Source organism: Mesoplodon mirus, assembly GCF_964341445.2.
Source record: "Mesoplodon mirus genome assembly, contig: HAP1_SCAFFOLD_1486, whole genome shotgun sequence".
In the NCBI taxonomy this organism is placed as follows: Eukaryota; Metazoa; Chordata; class Mammalia; order Artiodactyla; family Ziphiidae; genus Mesoplodon; species Mesoplodon mirus.
The window spans coordinates 39,468-64,886 of NW_028294668.1; the positions used below are offsets into that span (position 1 = coordinate 39,468).

Sequence of the window (25,419 nt, forward strand, 5' to 3'; positions counted from 1 at the left end):
ACAAACCTTTTCTGTGATACCATGTTGCCTTTGAAGTCGTTATTTTGGTGGGTTGGTAGAAAGTGGTTCCCGTGTTTCTGGCAGCAATGACTAGTTCTGTCCCCCCCGCAGCCCCCCACACCCGAGTTGATCCTCAAAGTTTCCTTTAGAATGGACTTGCTAAAATGCAGACATGCAAGTATTCATGACGCCTGTGTCCAATCATTTCTCCTGCCATTGCCTACTTCACTTCTGGATTATATGAACAATTCACTGTCTTCATTTATGCTTTTCCCTCCTCCAAGAATTCCTTTCTCCCTATGGGGCACCTGGGAAACCCACTTCATTTTTCAAACCTCAGTTTACATATTATGTCTTTTGTGCAGGCTTCTTTTTAGTGTTGTGATCACATGCTCCTTTTTGCTACCCTTGCACTTCTGCATGCCTGATTGTTGCACTCGCTACACTGTATTGTGATTGTGTTGTTTACATATATCTGTGTTCTCCTGGGCAACATTCCTTGGGGCCAGGGACTACCGTTTTTCATCTATTGATGTTGCCTTAGCATGTTACTTGTTGCGAAGTAGTTAGTTATAAAAATGAGATTTGTTTAAATTGAAAATTGTTATGTACATATTAGTTATTATCATTTACAGATATAACAGGAAAAAATATTAATGCTGGTGCTGAAAGTTCACTTCTAGTAAATGATGGTGGTACTTGACTTCACTTATATTATTTTCCCCACTATTTTATATCTTTCTACCTGATATCTCTTCTTTATTCCCATCTCTTTCTTTATTACTAAACCAAGAAAAACAGGGATGAGGGTAGGGCTAGGCCATACTTGGCTGGAATAGTAAAGAAATTGTGTGGGGTTTTGGTGAGAAAATCCTGAAGCATACAGGTCTGCATCTTCCTTTTATTTTTATTTTTTTGCGGTACGCGGGCCTCTCACCATTGTGGCCTCTCCCGTTGTGGAGCACAGGCTCCGGAGGCGCAGGCTCAGCGGCCGTGGCTCACGGGCCCAGCCGCTCCACGGCATTTGGGATCTTCCCGGACTGGGGCACGAACCCGTGTCCCCTGCATCAGCAGGTGGACTCGCAACCACTGCGCCACCAGGGAAGCCCCTGTTTGAAGTTTTTTGATAAATTAGATTTGATAACACAGTTTTATAAAAACTTAGTTTGGACATTTCTGAACCTCTTTTTTTGTTTCCTTATGGAAGAAAGCTGCTTGTTTAGGGTTAATACTAATTCAATGGGGGTAAGATTTACACAGGACCAACCCTAACATTCATAGTGTGTGGCACAGGAAACAACTTTGAATGGCCATTTCAAGGAACAATATACTTAAGTGTATACAATGAGTAAAATGGATGAACTACACAAATTTATGAGTTGAAAACCATAGAATCATAGAATTTCCTCACTGTAAAGGCTCTTACTTTTCCAACTGCTTAACTTCAACCTCTGTTAAAGCACTTCAGTAACAGGGAGTTCTTGAGTTTAAAATGCAGTCGGTCCATTTTATAGTTGAAAGGTTCTACTTGTCAAAATATTCATCCTTTTATCAACCTAAACCTGTCTACTTGGTCTAAAATCTTCAGTGTGGGACAGTCTAAACCCTTTTTCATAGGACAACTCCTAAAATCGTTTAGAGCGACCACCTACTTCTCTCCTGGTCTTGCTTCATGTCATCTATTCCCAGTTCCTTCAATTACTTCTTATTTTAGATTCCAGACACTTTACTGAATTCATCACTTTCTTCAGTATAATAACTCATTTGCTGAATGTGATATTTTAAGCCTAAAAGGATTTGTTTACTGTTTTCTGTAAAGAATTAAAACATAAAATGTCCAATCAACCAATAATTCTTCACCTAACATGATTCATATACACCAATTGATAAGGAAAATTTAAAAACTCAAATTACTTCATTCTTGAAGAGTGATCATAGTATGTCCTTATTTATAATGTACAGGAAATATGAATTTTCTTTCTGTGCATCTATAACAGTGCCCTCTTGCAGGGTACAGAGGATCCTCCATTGATGCTGCCTAATGATGTGTATGTGATATCCTGATATTTACTAAGAAGTTAGACATTCAGGAGGATTTTTTGTTCCCAGCAGACATACACATATGAATTTTTCTTCTCTATGTTTGTGTGTTTCTAACTTTTATTATTCATCTATTGGCACTTAAGTGCATTCACCAAACTGCATCATAAACATCAAAGTAGATTACTTCACTTTTCCTTTTATGAGATTATTATACTTATCAACCAATATTTGAGCCCTTAATATGGGCAAATCATCCTAGCCTGTTAAGCACAGAGGTAAAGAGCATGGAGTTGAGAGGGCACACACCAAGATTTGAACAAATTACTTAATCTCTCTAAGTCTTCATTTTTGTATGTGAAAAATGAGAATAATTACAATGATTGAACTCATAAGGCGGATCGTAGAAAACATCTAGGTGCTACGTGCAAAGAGCTTGTTTGACTACCTGGCAAATATATCCATTCTTTATTAACATGATGGTGATGATGTTGATGGTGATGATGATGATGATGCAGCTACCAGCAGGTGTCCTTATTAGGTTGGTAAGGATGGTGAATAAGCCACAAGATCATGTCTGTGAACATTTGCATTCTAAGGCTACACTGCCTTTGCCTTCCCAACTCCGGCTCCACTCCTCATCTGTTTAAACATCTCCCAAGATAGCTCAGGTCTTCTCCTCTGTGAAGCTATTCTGAACTACTCCTCTAGAATGAACTTAAAATACATTGCTTGCACTTATATTAATTTATATCAAGTACAAACTTCTGCAGTGGAATCACTCATCCTCCGTCAACCTTATATGGACCTTTACCTCCAACCCTGATACCTAGCAAATCCTTCCACTACATTATAAATTATTAACCATAAGGTTTAGCATGTTCTCTCTTCCAAGGTATTTAGAACTTTAAAGGAGAAAGAAGCCTGCCCAAGTGGACAAAGCTAACACTTATCAAGCATGAGCTCCCAACATTTGCACCAGACAATTTCACATCATCTCATTATAAACTGACAATAATCTTTGTGAGGTTGGGGTCCTAACCTTCTTTTTACTGTGGATCCCTTTGACAATATGGAGTGGCCCATTTAAAGAGTCTTAAAATAACACTTTTAAATTCATAAAATATAATACATAGAATCTCAAAAGAAACTAGTTACTATGCTTTAAGTGCAGTCATTAGAATATTTTAAAAACCAAATTTGTGATATAGAAACGAATGGGTATTTAAACTCATTAAATAACGAGATACAACAGAGACTCTATTAACTACTATACTTAAAAATAGTGATGTTGGGGAGATGGGTTCACAACTCTGATACATGTGTACTGAAATTGAACAATTAAATAAATAGATGGTGGATGGTGGTAGCCACATTTCTCAATATTGAAGTATGAATTTACAGATAAACAAGAGGAGGAGGCTAAACTAATCTCAGCGTTAATGCATTATAGTTGCAGACATCAGTATACACTCAGCTCAATATAGATATAGATAGTTATATATAGAAATATTTACTGATATGTGTATATACATGGGTTAGTGTACATATATATTTCTTTGTTCTCTCAGTCAAGAGAGCCTAATCAAATAATAGCCCATTAGCAACAGCACATCTAGAGCCCAGATCTTGGTTTCTATTACTACTCTCCAATTAAAGGAATCAGGGCTCCTCAGAGAAATGACTGATTCTAGGACTGGGGCAGGAAATACACAAAATGAGCCTGGAGCATCTTGTGGTACCAGAAAGTCAGGAAGTGTTAAACACACACACAAACATGCATGCTAAACACAGATACACACACACACACACAAACTCACACACCCCAAAGGGAGTATGTCAAAGGAGCACAGGCGCCAAAAGCAAACGCTCCCAATGGCCAAAGCTGGAACAATTCAAACAACAAAATAAAGTAGTATTGGATTATAACCCAAAGGATAAAATAGATATCCATGAGTCTATACTGATATAAATAAATATCAATAATTGAATAAATTAATGTTTAGGGGAAAATAGACAAATCTGTGTGGAAGAATTCCAAATACTTTATGTACATACTCTGTCCTCAAGGAGGTGGATCATAACTCTCCACTCTTTGGGTTTGTGCTTCACATAGTGACTTCCTTCCAACAAGTGTAGTGTGGAAGGGGTGGAGGAGTAACTTTACAGTGGAGAAATCTGAGACACGACCTCAGCCAGGTTATCAAGGTCAACATCAACAGGCAAATCACGTTGATAGCATGGACCCTTGATAAGATGTTATAAAAAAGGCACTTTATCTGGTTGTCCTCCCAATAAACCATAATCCCAGTCTTACCATGAGAAAAGCATTGGACAGTTTACATTAGTGAGGTATGCTACAAAACACTTGATCACTGCTCCTCAAAACCGTCAAGGTTGGGGCTTCCCTGGTGGCGCAGTGGTTGAGAGTCCGCCTGCCAATGCAGGGGACACGGGTTCGAGCCCTGGCCTGGGCAGATCCCACATGCCAGGGAGCAACTAAACCCGTGCGCCACAAGTACTGAGCCTGCGCTCTAGAGACCGTGAACCACAACTACTGAGCCCATGTGCTGCAACTACGGAGGCCCACGTGCCTACAGCCCGTGCTCCACAACGAGAGAGGCCACTGAAATGAGAGGCCTGCGCACTGCAACCAAGAGTAGCCCCTGTTTTCCGCAACTAGAGAAAGCCCACGCGCAGCAACGAACACCCAACACAGCCAAAAATAAATAAATTAAATAAATACATTTAAAAAAGAAACTGTCAAGGTTATCAAAAACAAGAAAAGCCTGAGAAACTACCACAGCTCAGAGGAGCCTAAGGGGGCTTGATAACTAAATGTAATGTGGTGTCCTGGATGGAAGCCTGAAATGGAATTAAGGACACTAGGCAAAAGCCAAGGAAATCTGAATAAAGTACAGACTCTGGTTAATATTATTGTATTAATATTGGCTCGTTAATTGTAAAAAAGGTACCACACGAGTGTACGGTGTCAATAATCGAGGAAATTGGGAATGAGATATATAAGAACTCTGTATTATCCCCTTAATTTTTCTGTATATCTAAAACCATTCTAAAATAGATATAGTCTATTAGATAAAACAAAAAAAGGTAATGATGATTTGATTGTAACATCAGACTAGTGATACTTTGAGATAACTATAAAAACTGCCTTAGGAAATTGTCTGTGGTATCTGCTGGGGATATAGTCACGGGTACTCCTAATATTATTGTGGTTTATTGTCTGCATTTAGATTTAAAGGACATGCTAAATACTAAATTGCAGCTAGAGGTTAGTGAAATTAAAGATGTAATATTCCCATCCAGATTCCACATACACTTTGATACATATTAAGAATCCCCTGCTCTTTGGTGAGGTCTAATTTTATGAAAGTGAAACTCAGAGAGATGAATTAGGTTGTTCCAGCTTTTAAAAAGCCCGCATTCTAGGGTCAAGAATTCTTACTGAGCCTTGTTGAAACTGTTTGCTACACTACCTCCTAATTTTGGAACTGCTAAACAGAGAGCTGGGAACTCTTCCTAGATTAAAAGTACTGCCTTGGCCTTGTGCAATTATACTGTTTAGGTTGCTGGACAAATCCAAGGATAAAACTGGCCTGGACCTAGTGATGGGCAATTCCAAAAGCAAGCTGAATGTGAGAAGTTCACTCACAGAGAACCCTAGTGTCAAAAAGCCTCTCTACTTGGGAATGGCTGAACACCGGGAAAATAAGCCCTGGTTCAGCTGTAAAGAGAGCACATCCTTGGCCTTTTTTCCCCCTTAAGTCCGGAAACTGATGATCTGGTCAGCTTAGGAGAGGGAGGGAGGGAAGGAGGGAGGGAGGAAAATGAGAGAGAGAGAGAAACCTGTTAATAGCTGGTGCCAATTTAAAGAGAGAAGGAAAGGGTTTATTATATACGTATATGCTAATATTATTCCTAAAGCCAATTCTGATAAATCCTTCGGGAAAGAAAGAGATGCAGCCACCTGTTAATGTGGCTTCAGCTTCTTTGTTTCCAAATGTTACAGCGGTCACCAGACCAGCCATTCCACTTGGGGCGGGGCCCGGGGGTTAGAGGGGGAACATCTGTCCACTAAGGACACTACTGAACAGCAACAAAATCTTGGGGCGACCCCTCTCTCTTTCCTCGAGTGCTTTCGCTAGCCGGTCCTACTTCCCCACTCCTTTGGGAGTTTCCTGTTCCATTACGTAGGCAAGAGGGCGAGAGGTCCCAGCTTTCCTAATTGTGAGTGGTTTGGCTGGGTGTGTTCGTGCGAGTAACTGTGTGTGTGTGTGTGTGTGTGTGTGTGTGTGTGTGTGTTGAGGGAAAGTGGAGCTTGCTACAGGGGCTTAGAAAAACTAGTCGCCAATTTAAAATATTTTCGGAGTGTTTGAATGATATCTTCAAAGCTAATCCCACTCTCAAATTCAGCGAAATGAACAATACAGACAAGGAAGATGAAGAGGGTGGAAAACCCACACAGCGGAATGGAGCTGTCCATGCCGCGGGAGTGACAGGGGAGCACTCAGAGGTAAGGCGCTCTGCAGAGAAAGTCACTCTGGCTCTTCTCTCTCGGTCCACCAGCCGGCGACGCTTCTTCTGTAAAAGCATTCCTAGAAAATAACCCTACAACCGGGAAGGGTAGCGATCTTTGAGCGCAGTTTCCAGGAGCCGGTCCCCGCAGCAGGGAGAGGCCCCTCTCCCCCCGCGGCTGGCGCGGAATGTGGCGATCCGGCCCGGCGCGGGGGATGACTTCCTGCGGCCGGAGCTCGGCGGCGGGAGCGGCGGGAGCAGCTGCTGCAGCTGGCAGGTGGGGTGGGGGCCGGCCGAACTGACCAAGCACAGACCCGGCGCGGCGGCACTGCGGCCCCGGGGCAGCCGGCGCGGGGACATGCGCTGATTCGATCCCTCCGGAGAAGGTAAGCAGCCCGGCTATTATTAGCCTCGGCCACACTGCGCGGTGCTTTCTGCTTGGTTAGTAATGGGGTTTGTAATACAGAGGGAAGAAGGGGAATATCCCTGCCGCCTTCTGCAATGGGAAAAGGAGCAGCAACTGGAATTGAAATATTAATCAGCCAAGTGCTTGAGATGATTGGAGGAGCGGTGTTACTGGGCAAACAAAGAAGGCGGTCAGCCTCTGTAATCTTAAGATAATCAACCATTGCTGTGCCACACTCGCTTCGATATTGAAGAGGATTCAGAATGGAAAATAATTTGAGTTTCACTTTTACGTTGCTACCTTCAACCTTCGCTTGGTTAATTTCTGGTTTGCGAGCAGCAGGTTCTTGTCAGCAGCCTAGAGAAGTAATCGGAAATCTTCCCTCTCCTTTTGCCTTCCTCAGTCTTCTCCCTTTCCAGTTATTAGAATGGGTCTGCACATTTCAACGTCAAACACCCACTTCAATACTGAATCTTTAGAAAGAATCTCAAATTAGAGGAGAAACTTACCTCCTGGAGTTCAGCTTGGGTTGAGCAGCACTTGTCCCCACTTCTCCCTTCATTTACCATCTTCTCTTGTCAATCATTTCATTGATTCCCCCACCCCCCACCCCGGGGATGCTGTGCTCATTAACAAGCCAGCTCTTGTCAGCTCCTGTCCACCACCTCTGTTCCGTGACTGATTTTTCAAGGACCCAGAAAGGACATTGCCTTATACCATGCTTGGACTATTATCTGTGTCCTTCCCCAAAATGCATGGCATGAAAAATCCTTTAAACCCAGTACCAACATGGTTTCCGATAACTCCCTTCGTTGTAGTCACTGCAGCTACCAGATGGGTTTCGAGGACAGCAGAATCTGTTGGGGTGTGAGAAAGAGGGCTATACCTACATATTTTGCTCCACGTGCATAAGACTAGGTGGAAGTAGAAATGCAAATGTCAGTCTGTCCCGTTTTTCTTGAAGCTTTTTTAGTCCAGCTAGGTTGTGAGACACCTAGCTGGGTAGGGTATGGGGCAAGTCCTCCTGCAAAAGCAAGCAGTGTGTTTGTCCTAGGATTCCCCCAATAACCTCAAAAGAGATTCCAGAGAGGCTTTTCCCACAGGCAGTCAGAAAGCCAGGGGAGGTGGCCAAGGTAAACCTCAGGTTATTTGGGCATCCTCAAGTTAGTCTCCCCTTTTGGGGGTTCTGACCTAGGATTTCCCCACAAACGCTTTGCTGCTGAGCTCAAGTGCCCATTCTTGTTGCCCACCTAGGGATGTACAATTGAATGATATTCTGTGAAATGGTGAAGATTGCTATGGTGGGGATTACAAATGTGCCACTTCACCAACAGAGAACAGTTGCAATAAGCCAGACTGTGTGGTGTCTGTGTGCCAATATTCCATTTAAAAAGAGATTTGTTATCTTTAAATCTGAAATTAAAGAGACAGTTTGACTCAAAAGGCCATGGGTTTTATTTTAACAAATTAAAATAGGAGACCAATGAAAAAGAGGTCCAGGGTTTATAGCTAACCTTCTTACCTTCTTTTATAAATATTGCTTTAGAACAAGATACTGGTTCTGAAAAATCATGTTACTTCTATTATATATCGTTATTGTTTTTCTGATTACAAATTCTCTATTTATAGATACACTTTGGAAAGAGTTGAGTTGGTTTCTTTGTCTCTATCTTCAGTATATGAGGCAGAAGGAGTGGAGGGGGGTGGGCAAATCCCACTCCAAATGGCCCCCTCAGAGAACTGTTCCCCGGACCATGCAAACCTCTGGACCGATATTGTTTTGGCTGGTTGTTATTATTATCTTTAAATGTGGTTTGGGTTTGAAATAGTAAATTTTCAATATTCTAAAATTTTGGCTCAGGCACACCGACTAGAAGAGAGAACAAAGAACAAGAATAGCAAAACTATTTTCCACCTTTCTTACCTAATTGTAAAATATTTAATTATATGAATAATTATTCTGAATAATAAGTGAAAAACATATTAAAATAATAATTCATTTTTTAGAAAGTAGCCCAAGGTTTATGAAATACAGGTTAGTGCAATTGATCTTAAGTACAGTAAAAATTTCTGTAATTTTGAAAGGTGTTTTTATGTTGAGTATTAGTACATGAAAATATGCTAATGATGGTTAGAAATTGAAATGTCTGTTACTTGGTTTCTGAAGAAACTGAGTTCTTTGGCAAGAAATGGGTCAGGATTAGGGGACTGGAGCCGCCAAAGCCGGCATCATACCTGCCAGTGATTGTATAGGTGAGATGAATGCATTAAGTTATGGATTAGGGTTGGAGAAGCCTTCTGGGGAAGAAAGAAAACAAGATAGAAAATAGAATTTGTTATTTTAGTGCAACTAAGATAATTAAATTTAAGGTATTTCTGAATTTGGACTTCGTTATATTTAAACAATTTCTGAGGAAAGTTTCTAAATTCAAAGCCCTAGGTAGAAATAGTTGTATGATTTCCTAACCGAAACTAATTTATGACTCTATTGCCTTTGTTAAAAACGTTTCCCAGAGAAAGGAAAAATTAATTGCCCCGTGTTAAGGAGGAGTAATACCAAATAGAAGGATGTATTCTATTAGTTGCTAAATGAACTGTAGGAACTTTTTTGTAGATATGACAAGATAGAATTGAAATCAATCTGTTGCTTTCCAATCACGTAAAAAAAAAACATGTAGTCTGGTGGGTGGTCAGTGTTATCAGTAATTTAAGACTTGAGTACCCACTTAGGATTCACAAAGTTGCCCTCTCTTTACAAAAGGCATTTTCTGGTGCTGCATTACTGCCATTAGCTACAATTGAAATAGACTTATCCTGAGATTTTGAAAAACAGAAAAAGAAATAGTAGGATTCATAAGGCTTTGCCTCCACTGAGAATGGGTAGAAAAAGTGCTATTTTGAAAGTTATCAATGGCCTCTTAATTGCCAGATTTCTGCGCTGTTTCAACCTGCTCTTTATGCCTTTATTTTTAAGTTCTCTTCTAAGTTCTTTTTTAAAAAATTTACTGCTTAGTGTTTTATTCACTAAAATAGCATTTTTAATTGAAGTATAGTTGATGTGTAATATTATATAAGTTACAGGTGTAAAATATAGTGACTCACAATTCTTAAAGGTTATACTCCATTTATAGTTATAAAATATTGGCTATATTTTCTGTGCTATGCAGTATATCCTTATAGCTCATTTTATAATAATAGTTTGTACCTCCTAGTCTCCTGTCCCTATATTGTTCTTTTTTTTTAAATTAAATACTTGTGTTCAAAAGTATTATTAATAAGTAATACATAAAGAGATATCTCTTTATCTAGTTTCTCACTAATCCCCTTAAATTACCTCATGACCAGCCTAGAACAAGTGCTGTTTATTTCTAGTTTGTGCCTCATGATATCACGACTATATGTCTTCATTTGTTCCTTTCACTCACCCTGCTACACGTTGAAACCTTGCTCACAGCATACACTGCCTCTTCCATGAACCCTTCCCCATACCCACCTTCCTTCTCATTTCAGATGTGTTTCTCCCTTGTCTAAATGCCTGTGGCACTTTCTATTTTGGTCTATCCTTTAGTTTGAAAATGATTTGCTGTTGTAAAATAACCCTAGGGAGCAGAGTCTTTGACTAACAACTTTTTATTACCTGAAACTCATAATACAGTGCCCAGCTATGTATATGCAAAGTAGACGTTCAGCAATTTGATTTTAGTGAAGAAATTAGCTATTATTTTCCAGGGGTGTATATCCAGCTACTCTAATATCCAAGTTAGGCTCTAAATAGTGTGTGCAGGTACATTTTAGTTTAAAATCCCTATATAATAATATAGTGAAAGTACATTCAAACAGTTATATTCAACAAAAGTTATTGTGAGCTTACATGCCCTTAAGTGGATATTGGCTCATCCGTATCAAAAAGCATAGTAAGCATTACAAAAGAAAACTTTAAAGAAGACATTGTACCAGCTTTCAGTATGCTTTCATTCTACGGAAAACAAGTAAGCAGGGGAAGATGTCTTGCATAAATAAGTACTAGTCTTAAAGCGCTCTGCTAGGTACTTTCATCTATGGTGTATAATTTCATCCTTCTACTATATGCTAATTTTACACTGAGACTCAGAGATCTTACCTAAATGGCAGAGATTCTTTCCACATTCACATGCTGTTCTTTGAAGTGTTAACGAGTGAAGGAAAACTATAAAAACATAATCAGAGTAGTTTAAAATGGTTTTGTGGTCAGGCTTTCCAGTGCTTTTTAAACTTTTGGGTCTTAACATCCCCTTTAATAATTCAATAAAGGCTATGCGTCCACTCCCCAAGTACATACACAACACACACACATAGAATTTTGCCTGTAATTGCAGGTGTTCGCGGGCCTAATAAAGCCCTCCTTTGCAAGTGCTTTAAGGACATCTACGCTGGGCTCAGTTTTTCGTTTTGCTTGTTCTATGCTTAATATTTATATTTGTACCTATTAAAATTAAACACATTGTTATCTGTTATAGTTGAGATATAAACCTAAGCAGCTTCGTACTTTACAACTTTTCTTTTTGCATTTTTGTATTCTGTCCTTCTCTCTCACACAAACACACAAATTTATATAAATGAGATCAAATAATACTTTCCTGTGAAGAGAATGCTTAGAATTTATTCTTAACGATTTTTCTATATATCACACATCAGTGTTAGCTATAGTCATCATGTTGTACATTATGTCCATAGTATGTATTTATCTTACAATTGGAAGCTTGTACCTTTGACCATCTTCCTCCAATTTCCCCTCCCCTGACCCTCTGTCTCCTGTAACCACAGGTCTGATCTCTTTTTCTATGATTGTTTTCTTTTTTTTTAGGTTCCACATATAAGTGAGATCATATAGTGTTTGCCTTTCTTTCTCTGACTTATTTAACTTAGCATAAAGCCTTCAAGGTCCATTTCTGTTGTCTCAAATGGTAGCATTTCTTTGTTTTCTTACAGATGAATAATATTTCAGTGTGTGTGTGTGTATATACATATCATACGTATATATCTATAAATATATAAAACAACCTCTTTACCCATTTGTCCATCAATGGGCACTTAGATTGTTTCCCTGTCTTGGCTATTATAAATAATGCTGCTATGAACATGGGGGTGCAGATATCTTTTTGAGTTAGTGTTTTCATTTTCTTTGGATATATTCCCAGAAGTGGAGTTGCTAGATATATGGAGTTCTAGTCTTAATTTTTGAGGATCCTCCATACTGTTTTCCATACTGGCTTTACCAATCTACAATCCCACCAACAGCACAAGGCTTCCCTTTTCTCCACATCCTCACGAGCATTTGTTATCTCTTGACATTTTTGAGGATGACTGTTCTAACAGGTGTGAGGTAATATCTCAATGTGGTTTTAATGTGCATTTCCCTAATGACTAGTGGTATTGAGCATCTTTTCATGTACCTGTTGGCTTTTCGTGTGTCTTCTTTGGAGGAATGTCTAATCGGGTCCTTTGCTCATTTTTTTTAATTGGGTAATTTTTTTTTGCTATTGATTTGTATGAATTTTTAATTTATTTTGGATATTAACCCTTATCAGATATATGGTTTACAAATATGTTTTTCGCATTCTATAGGTTGTCTTTTCAATCACTTTGTTGATTTGTTTTTGTTTTCGTTTGCTGTGCAGAAGCTTTTTAGTTTGATGTAGTTCCATTTGTTTATTTTTTATTTTGTCGTTTGTGTTTTCAGTGTCATATCCAAAAAGTCATTACCAAACCCATGTAATGAGCTTTATTCCTATGTTTTCTTCTGGCAGTTGCATAGTTTCAGGTCTTACATTTGAGTCTTTAATCCAATTCAAGTTAGTTTTGTGAGTGGTATAAGATATTGGTCCAATTTCATTCTTTTACATGTGAATATCCAATTATCCCAGGGTTCCCTTGTATGTAACTTCTCTCTTTTCTCTTGCTGGTCTTAAAATTCTTTCTTTGTTTTTGACTTTTGATGATTTAATTGCAATGTGTCTCAGAGTAGCCCTATTTGAGTTCAACCTATTTGGGCTTGTTTGGACTTCATGGATATGGATGTCCATTTCTCATCCTAGGTTTGGGAAGGTTTCATCCACTATTGCTTTAAATATACTTTTTTTTCCCTTTCTCTCTCTCTTTTCTTCTTCTGGGATTCCCATACATGAACATTGTTTACTTTATTGTGTCCCATAATTTCCATAGGCTTTCTTCACTCTTTTTATTCTTTTCCTTTTTGTTCCTTTCACTGGGTAATTTCTAAAGTCCTGTCCTCCAGTTTGCTGATTCTTTCTTCTGCATGGTCGAATCTACCTTTGAAACTTTCTATTGAATTCTTCAGTTCAGTTATTGTATTTTTAAAATCTAGTGTTCCTGTTTCTTTGATGTTGCTACTTCCTTGTCAAACTTCTTGTCTTGTTCAAGCATTGTTTTCCTAATTTCACTTAGCTGTCTGTGTTTTCTTGTAGTTCACTAAACTTCCTTAGGAGGATTATTCTGAATTCTTTGACAGTTCATAGATATTCTTTTTTTTTTTTTTTTGTGGTGTGTGGGCCTCTCACTGTTGTGGCCTCTCCCGTTGAGGAGCACAGGCTCCGGACGTGCAGGCTCAGCAGCCATGGCTCATGGGCCCAGCCCGCTCTGTGGCATGTGGGATCCTCCCGGACCGGGGCACGAACCCGCATCCCCTGCATCGGCAGGCGGACTCTCAACCACTGCGCCACCAGGGAAGCCCAGATCTTCATTTTTTTAAGGTCAGTTATTGGAGTTTTATTACTTTCCTTTGGTGGTGTCCTATTTGCCTAATTTTTGTGATCCTTGATTCCTTACATTGGTATCTGCATATCTGAATAATTGGGCTTTTCCTCCAGACTTAACTGGGTATTATATTCAGTAGTAGTAGTACATGGGGCTATGAATTAGTTTCCTGGCAGAGAATCAGAGCTTGTATAGGACCTGGCTCTGGACAGGACCCAGAGCCTGGATAGTTCATTGTTTGGGAACCCAAATCAGGCCAGAGTGTGCACTTAATTCCCTGGTCAGGTGAGGGCACTGGTTTTGCCCTGCAGAAGGGGGAGGCCACAGGCTGTGCTGTCTGTTCAAGTGCCACTGTATCTAGGGCTGTTTAATGGGCTGTACAGCTTCCCATGTTCTCTGGTTAGGTTCCCCAGTTGGACGTGCTGAAGGCTGTATTCAGCGATGAGTAGGGCTATGAATTAGATTTCCTGCCTGGGTGCAGCAGGAGAAGCAACTCTAAAGCCAGTAAAGCTCTTTGTTGTCTTAACTCAAGCTGATCCACACTCCACGTTCTGTGGCTGAACAAGGCCACTGGCTTTGCTTTGCAGACTATCAGCTCTGTCTACCCTTCTCTAGGCTTGAGCACTGCTTGGCCGCACAGTTTCTAGGAGTTGTCACCAATCCTTCTAGTCAGATGGGCCAGGAAGACACTCTCCACAGCAGATGGGATGGGGCTAGTCCCAGTTCCTTTGCCTGGGTGGGATGAGGAGGGACCACTCCAGGCGACTCTTAATTTCTCAAACAGGCTCCCCAGTTGGGAGGAGCTGGGAGCTCCTCTCAGCCTTGGATATGAATGAATCTCCCTGCCTGTGCATGGTACAGGATCCCTCCACACCTGATACTGGCTCTGCTTTGTACCAGAGCCAGTGATGAGCTCTGGCTGCCTGCCTCTTGGCTGGAGCACGACTGGGCCAAATGGCTTCCAGGATTTATTGCCAGCCCTTTTGGTCAGATGGCCAGAAGACACTCTCCACAGTGGGTGGGCTGTGACTCTGCTCTTTCCCTGGGTATGGGCAAACCAGGTTCAAGGGCCAGATGCGTATCAGGTGGATCTGTACCCTGCTGAGTTCCCCGGTTGTAGTGTCCCACCAACCTGGCTCTGTAGATAAGCAAAGGTGCCAGTTGTGATCACTACTTGGGCACTGCAGGTATGAATTCCATCGGTCGCAATCCATGTGCTGGCTGTTGCATGCCCCTTCCCCCTTCATCACAGTCCAACTTTTAGTGGTCAAACCCTGCAGATTCCCCTGCAATCCCAGTGGAGCAGGTTAGAGCAGTGGCTCCCACAAAGCAACCCCAATGCTAGTGGTGGTGCTTGCTGTCCCCCAGTTCTCTTCTCCTACTGGAGGAACCAGAGGTTCAGGGGAGACCTCACCCATGGTGCTCCACTGGCTTGGGGGAGGGGCAGTGTGGTCAACGTGTAGCTCCTTTTCTCACCCTTCTAATGCAGTCTGTCTTGGTCTCTGTGGTGCCCGGGGGTGCTTCAGCCTCACCTCCATGTTCTAGGATTCTCTCAAATAGTGTCTTGTTTCCAAATAATTGTTAGTTGTTCCTCCTGTGGGGGACGTGGAGCCAGGAATGACCTTGGTGATGTCACCCCACTCTGGGCTTACTTTGACAATATGTGTGTCCTTTATAGCCCAGACATTTCTGGTACTTGAAATGAGGTTCTCCTTTTATTGTTCTCCCTGCTTTAGGACCTAAACTGGGAGCTCTTCATTAGCACTGGCACAAAGGCTGCTGAGATGACTAGGAAGCAAGTGCCAAGGAGGATAGTGAATCAAAGAACCTTGATTCATGGAAAAGGAATCCCAGAAGGAGCTCTAAACGTTACACATTCCAAAGGATTTATTCAGGGTTTTCCAATCAAAATCAGTTTTACAAAAAAGAAACAGTTCTCAGACTTCGAGTAGTATACTGCCAAGTATGTGGAAGAACATTGCCAGCAGTTGAGTGGTGTGGTCTGCTTTGAAATATATTCAGTTTGCTTAGGATGGACATATGTCTACTTCAAAGTTACTATTTCTTTCTAGTAATGCTGTCTACAGTACTATATTTGCTTTTGGCAAGTTAAGAAAACAATGACATCCCTCCCAGGTTCTAAAACAATTACCAGCATAAAAATACATTAAACTTTTTAGCTGATACTTAAGGAAACCAGTACTAGCTAGCATTCCTACTGATGCTAGTATTCAAAGAGAGGCGTGACAAAACCATTAATCTAGAAAACACCAGGTTGGAAAGATGGAGAGAAAGAACTCAAGAGGACTACTTAAGCTGTTGCTTTCTTTACATGTCCCCAAATATGATAATAACCATATAAGCTCCTAAAATAAGTGCAATTTTATGCAAACTTCATAGTATGCCTAGTATGAGGTAAATTTGTACTTTATTTTATAGTATATTTTTATTTTTTATTTTGGTAAAATGTCCCATAATGTAAAATTTACCATTTTAACCATTTTTAAGTGTATCATTTATTGGTATTAAGTACATTCACAATGTTGAGCAACCATTACCATTATCCATTTTAAGACCTTTCTTGTTATCCCAAACAGAAACTGTACGCACTAAACAATAACCCCTTATTTCTCCCCTCCCCTTAGCCTCTGGTTAACTCTATTCTATTTTCTGGGTTTATAATTTGCCTATTCTAACTACCTCATATAAGTGGAATCATATAATAGTTGTCCTTTTGTGTCTGGCTTCTTTCACTTAACATAATGTTTTCAAAGTTTATCCATGTTATAGCATGTAGCAGCATTTCATTCCTTTTTAAAGCCATACAATGTATAGTGATTTTTAGTTGCAAAACACTTTTAGTACATTGTGTTTCTATTATATTAATGATATCTAGCATATATCACTACCATATTACCTTTAGTAGATGCCCAGTAATGTGTACTATGAGTGAGCCATAATTTCATTCAGTCAAAACCCATTGATAAACATTTATTAAGTTCCAAACAGTTTTATGATTTCAAGAAATGTGGTAATGGGCATAGAGGTTCATGTCTTTATGTCCTGGAGCTTTTACTTTTGATGGAAGAATTCTTGGAGTGGCATGGAATGGTATTGTTGGGTCAGAGATTATGCAGAAACATTTATCATTTGAATACATACATTGACTATAAAAACCATCAGCTTCTTCAACAGATAATATTCCTGTATTTTATGTAACCATTTATGACTATCCTAAAAATGAATGCAAGTAATGTAAGGGAATCCACTTAATGTGATTTGAGCAAGGAAACATTCTCACTTTTTTCATTTCTAGTTCATGGAAGAAAATTCCTATACACAAGTATTGAAATATTTCAAGTCTCTGGATCACACATTTCATCATTTCAAAAATATTGCAGAGTACATCACGGATGTCAGTCAAGTCTTGTAACAACAGTGTAGAAAACTAGTAACATTTATAGCTAGTTTGTTTTTAAGCTTCAGCAATGGATCAATTCTATCCAGCCTAATCTGTAATTTTAATTAGATTAATTTTTAAAATAAAAAAGATTAATTTTTAATTTAAAAGTATTTTTAGTTCATATTTATGTACCTGCATTATGGTAAATCTTTTATTTTGTTGTTTTTTTTCTTAGTTTCTCTTCAGAGTATCTTTGAAAATGTATTTTTAAACAGAATAATTAAAGCCCAAAGATGAGAATGTCTCATTTAAGATAAACTAAAGGACGTTGGAATAGCTGAAGTATGAACACAATTGGCACAACTTTTCACTACCCTCCTTAGAAGAAGACTGTTTTGATTTGCATGGTCCAAGAAAGGAGAAACAGATAACTTGCTGGGGATTGCATCCTGCTTTACTTAAATTAGACATTAACAGGCTAAAAGGGCAAGGATGAAGCAACCTGTTTATAACATATTTTTGAAAAGCTACTTAAAGGTGAAGGGTGGCAAGAACACAGACAGACACACCCTAGACATTTCACTACAATATTTTAAGGTATGCCTTTTCTTTGGTTGATAGGGATGGAGGAACCTATTAATAAACATTTCTCCTATTTACTTTTGTCTTTATTGCTGTCTAATCAAACCCTCATTAAAAAACAGACATAAAACAAATAAGCATTCTGACTTTTGCCTGAATAAGCAACAACAAGCTCACATCTTAAACAATGGACTGCAGTGGCTATGAGACTGAGGATCCTTGGTCATTGCAACAGTAGCAGCAACACAACCTGCTTTGTTCCTTCTGTTGTATATACTGCAGAGTCTGAGTAAACAGAGAGAAGTCAGTGATACCTTTAGTGCCATTTCTTACACTCCTCTCCATGATCTTTCACACTCAGGTTCTCTGGTCATCTCAATGTAGTGAAAAACCACCAGGATGTTAATACCCTCTATCCATTCACAAAACTTAATGCTTCTGAGACTTGCAGAAATAATGTGGAATCTGAATTGGTGGTACCCAATAGAGTCACTAAGAATAATCCGTCAGACTCACCAAATCCAAATTCAGATTTAAAGGCCATCAAATTTTAAAGATAATGAAGATTTTAAGATTTCCATATTTATTATATATGGTCATATGTAAAAATTTAGAAAAGTAAAATTACATGTATAGGTTTTTAATTATAAGCTATATTCACTGGAGAATTAATGCATTTTTAAAAGGATTCATTCTGAAAAGATTACATTAGCACTTTTTTTAAACCACTACCCTCAAAAATAAATTGTGACAAATCATTGTTCACCCAAGTTTATGTCTCATCTCAAGGAAGTGAGTTGTTCTTGGGGAAATTGCTTTCATCTAATTTGTGCTTTCCTGCAGTGGATCAAGCTGAAATGAAATGGGGCTGACATTCTTAACTATTATTACATGCCCACATTTACCGGAATTACCTAATGATCAGTACCGAAGAGTTTTATAATAAATAAATATGTATGTACTGAGAGTCTCCACTGATAAAAGTTAGTTGAGACATGGCTGGTGATCCCATAGAAGAGATATCTAGCTTATATTTCTTACATCATCTCCATAGGAGAAAGCAATCCAGGATTGCAAAGCAAGGCATGAGACAGTAGCATCTGGTGTATTTTATAAATGTTTAGATTTCTAGGGAGCTCATTGGTATTACATATTGTGGTAAGCACTCAAATGTAAACTGTTACTTTAAAATAGTAAAATATCAAGACCGTACAAATTCCTGCAACTTAAATGGTCAGTTTGGTATTTGGCTTTATGATAGGCCTCTGCAAGATATTTATTAAACAACCAAATGAACCAATACCATTTAATTTTGAAAACTGCCTTCCTAATACAAAAGAATTGGTATTCTACACAAGTTCCTTGTGATTATTTTTGTAGGTGTGGTGGGAATGAATTACGGATGGCACTACCCTTTCTCCTGTTTCTTGTCTGAGGTTTTGGTAAGGTGGAAATTAGAGATGATGGACCTTAAAGTTTGAGCAGTTCAAGACACTCAACCAGTAAGTCAGAAAGAGAAAGACAAATACCGTATGCTAACACATATACATGGAATCTAAGAAAAAAAAAAAAGGTCATGGAGAACCTAGGGGTAAGATGGGAATAAAGACACAGACCTACTAGAGAATGGACTTGAGGATATGGGGAGGGGGAAGAGGAAGCTGTGACAAACTGAGAGAGTGGCATGGACATATATACACTACCAAACGTAAAATAGATAGCTAGTGGGAAGCAGCCACATAGCACAGGGAGATCAGCTCGGTGCTTTGTGACCACCTAGAGGGGTGGGAAAAGGAGAGTGGGAGGGAGGTAGACACAAGAGGGAAGAGATATGGGAACATATGTATATGTATAACTGATTGACTTTGTTATAAAGCAGAAGCTAACACACCATTGTAAAGCAATTGTATTCCAATAAAGATGAAAAAACAAAAAACAGTGAGTAGAATTCAAATAAGTAATAGTAGATATAAAAATAATAAAAAAGAAATTTTGGCAAAACAAAAAAAAGACACTCAACCAAGCACAATCCATTTACCCAGGACAAGAAAACATATGACATTACTCTTCTTTTTTCAACCACCATGGATTTGAACTTTTAGAAAATTGAAAATGCAAGATACAGATTTTATTTATTTTCTTAAGTAATTTATTTATTTCTGGCGGCGTTGGTTCTTTGTTGCCGTGCCTGGGCTTTGTCTAGTTGCTGGGAGTGGGGACTACTCTTCGTTGTGGCGCACGGGCCTCTCATTGCGGTGGCTTCTCTTGTTGCACAGCACGGGCTCTAGGGCACGCCGGCTTCAGTAGTTGCAGCGCATGGGCTCAGTAGTTGTGGCTCGCGGGCTCTAGAGCGCAGGCTCAGTTGTTGTGGCCCATGGCCTTAGTTGCTTTGTGGCATGTGGGATCTTCCCAGACCAGGGTTCGAACCTGTGTCTCCTGCATTGGCAGGCGGATTCTTAACTGCTGCACCACCAGGGAAGCCCAAGATACACATTTTAATAAGAAAATATGAGTCAACAGTTCTCTTATCTCTGTGTCTTTTTCTATCTCATTGATTGTGAAGAATACAATCATAGAGAAAGCAAAATCTACATCAGTTGAAAATTTTTTCCACCTGCATGCATGTTATAGTGGTTGTGTAACATCTTCACAGGGTTTGTGAAATCACTATTTCACCACAGAAATTAAATATGACACTAAAATGATCTGACACTAATTAGTCCATTGAATAAGGGGAGGAGGATCGGCATCTTGGTCATCGTTTAGAAGAAAAAAAATCATTAACCTGTTAGGCAAAATACTTGTCTTTAAATTATCCCTTAATAAATATAATAGAAAATGAAATAAAATGGCAGTACAGTGTTATGAAAGGAAAGCAATTGGGTGATCTCAAAGTGAGTGAGTATAAAAATCAATATTTTTTGTTTAGTTTGTTAATAATTTTATTCTTAGAGCTCTCAGGCAGCTAGCTTTTGGTCATTTTTAAGATCAATCAAAAAGTTCTAAACATTATTTTTAAGGTATGCAGATCACTAGGCCCTCCTCCCCTCCTTTCTCTCTTTCTTTTAATTTTTTAATTTATTTTGGGGAGTTTTGGCTACCATTTATGTTCTAATCATGTTTTTCAGGAAGTGAATTTGAACTTTGAACCTCAGCTAGTTTGAATCCTACCTCTATTGTTTTCTATCTCTATGACTTAGGGTAAGTTACTTAACCACTGTGAATTGTTTCTGGATATTTAAAACAGGAAAATCACAGGGTTGTTGCGAAGATTAAAGAAGATAACATGAAAGGGAACTTATTGCAGTGTTTGAGACATAGTAAGCGTTAGTAAATATTTCCAGTTTTTATCTTTCTAATTCTCGAGAGCAGTTTACAATGAGATCTCATTACCACAGATTTTCCCTAAAATTATGAACCTTTTCCTACCCCTCTCCGTTTTAAAGCAAACCTTGAAATGACTGAACCTCATAGGAAGACGTCTCAATGCAGGTAATCCCAGTAGCAGGAGAGGTTGAAGCTACCACAATGCAAAGTTGTCAGGCTCTGATCTGGCAGTAGCTGTGGGAATTAGTCTTAGCTTCTATTTTTAACTCTGCAAGGAGTTGATTGGATGACCTGGGAAAACTCAGTTGGCATCTTATTTTCTTTCTGAATTTCTTTCTGCATCTTATTTTCTTTCTGAATTGTACCATTTGTCTAATCACTCTTTTCACTGACTCATTATCAGAAATGATATCAAGGGTGTTGATTTCAGAAGTAATGTTATAGAAAATGGGAATTGTTCCCTTTCTTAAAAGCAATAGTTGACAATTTTATTTTATTTTTTTCTGGTACAGTATTGAAGTTCCTGGGAGAGGGCAACTTTAATTTATAAAGAGTTGTTAACATTCACTTCCTCTAACAAAAGCCTTTAAAGGTAATACTACTAATTATCTGCCTTGTACCCCAGTCTTTTTTTTTAATATGTAACTGTTGAAGTTTTTTAATGTTAATCAACATCATTAAGTTGTCCAGAAAGGAAAATTAATCTGTTACTCCATTGTACATCATATACAAAGGAATCTTCTTGGTATATGATATCTTTCTATTTGACTGAATCTCAATGAATTGAGAGAGTACATGTAAGAATTTTAATATTCAGAGTCTTATTCATAAAAGTGCACTACTGAGTAGATTCAATCACTAGCAACACCTTTAAACTGAAATCAAAAGTAGAGCCTCAATTAATGTGAAAACTTTAGTAGCAGAAACACCTGCCTATAAAAACTACACTGTTAGTACACAGGCGAGCTTTAGCATGATAACAGTTTTGTTGAGCTTGAAAAGCACATAATTTTACATTTTTTTCTTATTTGACTTTTTATCATTATGTGGACCATTTAGGTCTAAGGAAACAAGTACAAAAACTGCCTAAAGCCTTCCATTTAATATGTAAGCCATAGTTGTCCGCAAGAGAGAATTTTGTGGTGATCAACAGCTCTAGCCAAATCGGCAATAATTTATTTTAGTTGGTAGAGTCTAATCATGTGTACCTAACTATGTTCTTTTAAGTAAAAAGTGTAAAACATTTTTAGTAGTAAGTTTGTCCTGAATTTCCAAGTCAATATTTTTAATCCCTGTTTGAATACTGAATTCATTAGCTATTCACCAAAGGCTTGAGGCATAGATTTTGGGCCTAGTCTGCTTCTAAGATGGGATGTAGCAAACAGTCTAAATTCCAGTTTTAAATATACACGTGCAAACACATATACACGTATATTATACAAAAATTTATATACAGACATTCCCCGAATTACAATGGTTCGACTTACCGATTTTTCAACTTTACCATGGTGCGAAAGCGATACTCGTTTAGTAGAAACTATAGTTTGAATTTTTTCATTTTTTCAAAGTATACTTTGAATTTAGAGTAGAAACTATACTTTTCCCAGACTCCTGATATGCAGCATGATGCTCTCTTGTGATGCTGGGCAGCAGCAGCAAGCCACTCCTCCCACTCAGCGACTCGATCACAACTGACACACTTACAACCGTTCTGGTTTTCACCTTCAGTACAGTATTCAATAAAACAAATGAGATATTCAACAGATTATTATAAAATAGGCTTTGTGTTAGATGATTTTGCCCAACTTTAGGCTAATGTGAGTGTTCTGAGCACATTTAAGATAGACTAGGCTAAACTATGACGGTTGGTAGATTGGGTGTAGTATAAGCATTTACAATTTATGATATTTTCAATTGATGATGGGTTTATCAGGATGCAATGCCATAGTAAGTTAAGGAAGATCTGTATTTTATGTGTATTATATATATTCATTATATTATCCAATTATGTGTATATATGCATATATATGCATGTATATATGTCTGCTTTCATGAACATTTGCCTTCTATTTCAAATATTTGATTATATTTATTTATTTTTATTTTTTTTCTTTGGTTATATTTAAAATAAACAGACAAGTTCTTGGAGAAGCATTTGAAGAATCTTTGTTTCCAGAGTCAAGTTTTGCAAAGAAAACTTATTTTTTCACTAGCTGTTTATTTTTCAATAGTTAAAAAAATATTTTTAAATTTTAAAGTGATTCTTTAATATATGAATATGAATATGTATTTACTTCAGGTGCTATATATGTTATTTATACATATGTGTATTTATATATATTTAAATGTTTTTAAACCTGATCTTACTGGGTTATGTCTACTATCCAATTATGTGAGAATAGTGAGATTGTTGCCTTTCAGCTTGGAACATGCTTCTGTTTCATTTGATTATATTTTATCCATTAAGTGCTCTGGCCTTCCATTAGCTCTTTTGCTTTGAGGAATACATTTTATAGTGCATTAGAAATATTCTTCAATTTTTCATGCCATAATTTTCCAGTGTCTCACAAAATCATAATTTGGAATGTTCTGACTTGAATAGTGTTTCAGAATAGAGACTTGTTCCTTTTGGAATCATCAGATCTGTTGGTTAGGTACAGTATTTCTTATTTTTTCTGTTGGGGAAAGGGAGGAAGGAAACTGCAGTATGGAACGTTCCAGTTTTTTTTTTTTTTTCCTTACGCTTATACCAAAAAAATGCACTCTTCTAGTAAAACTAGAAACATGAGAGTGGCAGTTACATAGTTCCAAATTAGGACAACCTAATATACTGTAATTTTTTCAAGTAAAAGAATAACCCAGGTAGTATATACTATTAACTAGATTTTTTAAAACAGCCATTTGTTGCTTAATAATTCTATTCTTTTTCCATTCTTAGTTTCATAACATTTTTACACAAAGGTTTATATTAACAAATGCCATCGGTTGTATTGTTGGTTTCCTCCTGCTTTCTGATGAGTTCTATAATTTAAAAATGCTTAAAGTCCAGACTTCTCAACTAGAATACATAAGCACAGTAAAAGCAGTGTTTTTAAAATTAATTCTAGAATATATTTCTCTTGATGGTAAAGACATATAAGATTACAGATGTGTATGTTTGGATGCTTTATAAATAAAAGTAATATGATTAATCATGTATTAATTTATACTACCAGAAATTCCCTCTAAATCCTTTCTAGGACACAAACATTTATGACATTTCTATATTGTTCTCATTTTATTATTTTAATGAAATATTATACAGGTAGTATTTCATAAAAACATTGCATCAATTGTAATACAAGTTTAGGAATCTTCATTTGGTATGTAAATATACTAACTTCTGTTGAAATTGCTATAGCTTAGGGTCAAAATTAATTTGAAGGTTATTAGTGTTATTATTCTGGTTTTTATTAGCTGCTGTCTCAAATTAATTATAAAGACAAAAATATCCCTGGCTTAGAGTTTCTGCACTATTAATGACATACCGAGATGTCTCTTGGGTATCGGTAAATGATACATTTTAGAGCATAACTTACGAAATGACTTGCCGGTTGGCAGACCACCTTTGACAATGAAATACATTTGATAGTCTACCTTTGCAAATTCATTGTACCACACAAATGTGATCTTGGTAATTGACATATGACTATTAAGCTTCAATCATTCTCCATAATATTCCTATTAGCAATTATTAACAGAATAAAGGGGAGATAACAATTCTATAGTATTTATTCAGATTTTTATTTAAAGTCAAGTATAATCTATATTTCTATAGTGCTTTTTTAATCTAACACCTCACTTAAGTAGAAGGACGTGTTCTAGAGGTTTGTTATCAGCTTTTAAATGAAGTCATCTTTATCTTTTATTTAAAAATACTAAAAACAAGTTTCATGGTCTTTAATTAAATATAAATAGTGGAATTGTCTATGAAACTTTTGAAATGGTCAATCACATAAAAACATAGGGCTATCCTTTAAAGCAGGGGTCCCCAACCCCCTGGCTGTGTGAGGAAATGGGCCGCCCAGCAGGAGGTGGGCGGCCAGCAAGCGAGCGAGCGAAGTTTCATCTGCTGCTCCCCATGGCTCGCCATCGCTCGCATTACAGCCTGAACCAACTATCCTCCCCCCACCCACCCTGTTGGTGGAAAAATTGTCTTCCACGAAACCGGTCCCTAGCTCCAAAACAGTTGGGGACCACTGCTTTAAAGCATATGAATTTCTAATACATTTATTTAGGTTATAGATGCTGAACTTTTTTTTACATAATAGCTCATAGGTAACCTTCACTATTAAGTATTTTATGATGCTTAGAATCGGAAACAATACAGAAA

At 38.0% G+C, this 25,419-nt stretch overlaps 1 protein-coding gene across 1 annotated transcript in view; it reads right to left on the reverse strand.

The window, feature by feature from the left end:
- Positions 1-6,936, reverse strand: part of LOC309798053 (ferritin light chain-like) — a gene marked incomplete at both ends in the record, with an annotated part of 42,223 nt that extends 35,287 nt beyond the window's left edge. Inside the window, one exon of the mRNA XM_082646383.1 lies at positions 6,753-6,936. Coding sequence (XP_082502509.1) covers positions 6,753-6,936 — 184 coding nt within the window. The remainder of the gene's footprint in view (positions 1-6,752) is intronic.
- Between the last annotated feature and the right edge of the window lie 18,483 nt (positions 6,937-25,419).